Source organism: Orycteropus afer, unplaced genomic scaffold, assembly GCF_000298275.1.
Source record: "Orycteropus afer afer isolate SDZICR_OR568_19922 unplaced genomic scaffold, OryAfe1.0 scaffold00888, whole genome shotgun sequence".
NCBI classification, from domain to species: Eukaryota; Metazoa; Chordata; class Mammalia; order Tubulidentata; family Orycteropodidae; genus Orycteropus; species Orycteropus afer.
In genome coordinates this window covers 463,999-466,994 of record NW_006922475.1, presented here as the reverse complement: position 1 = coordinate 466,994, position 2,996 = coordinate 463,999, and the positions used below count along the sequence as shown (strand labels likewise).

General features: G+C 31.9%; 1 protein-coding gene across 1 annotated transcript in view; it reads right to left on the bottom strand.

Moving 5' to 3' along the window:
* Positions 1 to 1,949: 1,949 nt before the first annotated feature.
* The window catches only part of KDM6A (lysine demethylase 6A), a 245,741-nt gene continuing 244,694 nt past the window's right edge, over positions 1,950 to 2,996 (bottom strand). The window contains exon 30 of the mRNA XM_007958238.2: positions 1,950 to 1,979. Within this exon, the coding sequence (XP_007956429.2) occupies positions 1,950 to 1,979 (30 nt within the window). The remainder of the gene's footprint in view (positions 1,980 to 2,996) is intronic.

Here is a 2,996-nt window from a genome sequence, read left to right as displayed (position 1 = left end):
TTTTTTAGCATTCCTATAATTTTTGCTCTTTGATGACTGGTTTACAATTTTGTTTGTGAAAATGTTTGTCTCAAGGTTTTTTTTTTTTTTTTAATTCTCCATGACCTCTGGATAGGAGATTTTACAAGAAAATCACTTAAAAATATTAGTGGTGAAACTTCCTGGGCAGCACTCAGACAAATACTCTTGTTTCTTAATTGAAATAGGTTTGTATTATTTTCCTCCTGAAATTATAAAAGATGACTGCTGCTAGTAGATATTTATCATATTAACTAATTGACCTTAAGATCTCCACGCTTTCAGCCTTCAAACTGTTTCTAGGAAGGCAACATACTCCAAAACATTTGAAAAAGAGTCCATGATTAACGCAATAAGCATGATATTTCGCCATATAAAGTCTCTTTAGTCATATATATAACTTCACTGGTAGGTATAATTATTATAAAATGAAATAATACCATTAATTATAAGTGATTTGTTAATACTAATATAGCTTGCTAAATGTTATGGGATTTGCACACCCACCTCCCCATCATGTCATACAAGGCAGGAAAGTATGAGATTTCAAAACTGCCTAACTTAAAAATAGGAAGTCTCTTAATTTATTTACATTCTAAAATAGAGCCCTTTGCCCTGAATTATTTTCCCCAATAAATTTCTATTAAACGATGTACAAGATTAGTCAGCCCACAGGACATTCCCTTTAAGATCTAAGTTCAATCACTATTTGTTTTCTACTATTCACTACATTTTGGCAGCAATTGTTTATTGGTCTGTCATTGCAGTAATTGCAACTTAACAATAAACCAGTCTGACATTTTAGGTCTTGAAGATACATACCATATATATTTCTTTAAAAATAATCATACTTTTGTAAGCAATACTTTACAGTAGACACCTCAAAAATCTACCATAGATGTGAAACTTAAAACGAGAAAAATTTAAAGTTCTAAATCTTTATACATATATATCCAGATTTCTATATATATTATATATACATATGTAAGTATATATAAAATATATATAATCAGATTTGAAAAATGAACAAAAACTGGGTACTGTACATAAAGTCTTTTTTAAAACTCAAACAATAGAAAACTCTTTAAACATTAAACAATTTTAATAAAAGTTTCTGTACAATGCTAAGCAGTTTTATTTACACATAGAAAATGTAATAGGAGTAGTGTTTGAAATTACAGAACTCCTTAAAATTTCAATGGCAGGTAAATCTGGAAAAAATAACAGCATTCCATTCACAAATATTTTCAAGCAATAAATATGTATTTATAAATAGTGTAAATTTACATCAAGATTAGAAACAAAAATCACAAATCTGAAGTTTATTCCTTAGTCTATGTGCAATCCATTATCTTTGTGACTTGGCTGTTAATTTTTTTTTTTTTAATGTTTTATTTAGGAACCAAAAGTGTAACCGTCATGGTTTCAAAACAAGACAGAAAAACATAAAAGCTGTAAAAAAGTTTCTTACCTATCTTTTCACATTAAAAAAAAGTTGACCAAAGAAAGACTTAAAATTGCTAACTACCTTACAAAGAAATGACCAGCTAGGCTAGTATTTTTTTTCCAAGTTAAATTCTGAAGGAAGAAAAGATAGATGAAAACCAATTCATCAGCCCCGAAAGAGAAATATAAAAGAGGTTGTCTTCAAGTCAGTAGTCTGTATGATGTTGCCAGTTTTGTCAGATATATACAAAACATGGAAATTATTATTTTTTTTTCTGAAGTACAGCTGTATCAGCTTTGTGAGAGTCCTGGAGTAGGAGCAGTGCTCTCCCCTGTCCAGTTGGTTGACACTCCGCACTTGGAAGGTTGCATAGACACAGTTTTCAGCCAGCAGCCTTACGAGATAGCTACAAAAACCAGTGGTGCAGAACTGGGTTACTTCCTGAATAGCAGAAAAGGTCTCATTTAATGTCCATGGAACAATATCAAGATGAGGAGGATGGTAATGGAGGAGCCTGAAAATAAAAGTAAGGAATTTTAATTATCTTGGTAAACAAATTAATAGTATTTCCTAGCTCATGACTACAAAGCAATATAGAGTCCTCTTTTGGAAGTTAGGGGAAATCACCACTCTCAGGAAAATTCAACAGCCACCTGGCCAGTTTTTCTAAAAAGAGACTATTACCCTATTTAGTGTACTCCCATTTTTCTGTACTTCTTTACCAATTAGTCAAAAACTCTCAAAGCATTATTAGCTTGACCATTTCTTTAGATTGCTTAAAGAAAAAGGCTTGTAGATTAACGAATAAATTACAATTTCATTAGTGACTAGCTTCAAAATCTATCTCAGCTAGATTATATACTTTAACATAGCTCACAAAATCGATTTCTTCTTCAAGAAATCTTGAGGACTATTCATTCAAGTAAAAATATCAAACTGAATTTCAAAAATTAAGTTTCTGATCACATACGTGTGAAAGAAAAGTACTGGAAAAAATCAACAATTCATAAATTGTGGGTGTGTTTCTATTCATAAAGCTACTGATCAGCTAGAGTGAAATACTTGCTCTTAAGCATCTGCTGTTTGAAATTAAAAGCTATCTGCAATTTGTAAGTATACTTGAATTTCATAAGATTATATAACATACCAGGAAGTTAAGCTCCATCAAATATTCCCATGAGGTTAATACTTCTGGCAAGGACAAAATTTTAATTAGCTCTAAAAGCAGAAGTATATTTAAAAGCACACTTACCGATTTATTTTTCGATTTGGGATCAGAAAACACTATTTATATGATTAAGGAACCCTGTTGGCACAGTGGTGAAAGTGCTCAGCCGTGAATTGAAAGGTTACGGTTCAAACCCACTAGCCACTGTGTGGGAGAAAGATGTGACAGTCTGCGTCCATAAAAATCACAGCCTTGGAAACCTTTTGGGGCAGTTCTACTCTGTCCTGTAGAGTCACTGTTAAAGTCAGAATCGCTCAACAGCAATGGGTTTTGGGGGTACAGGGATGATCAAAAAATAAATCG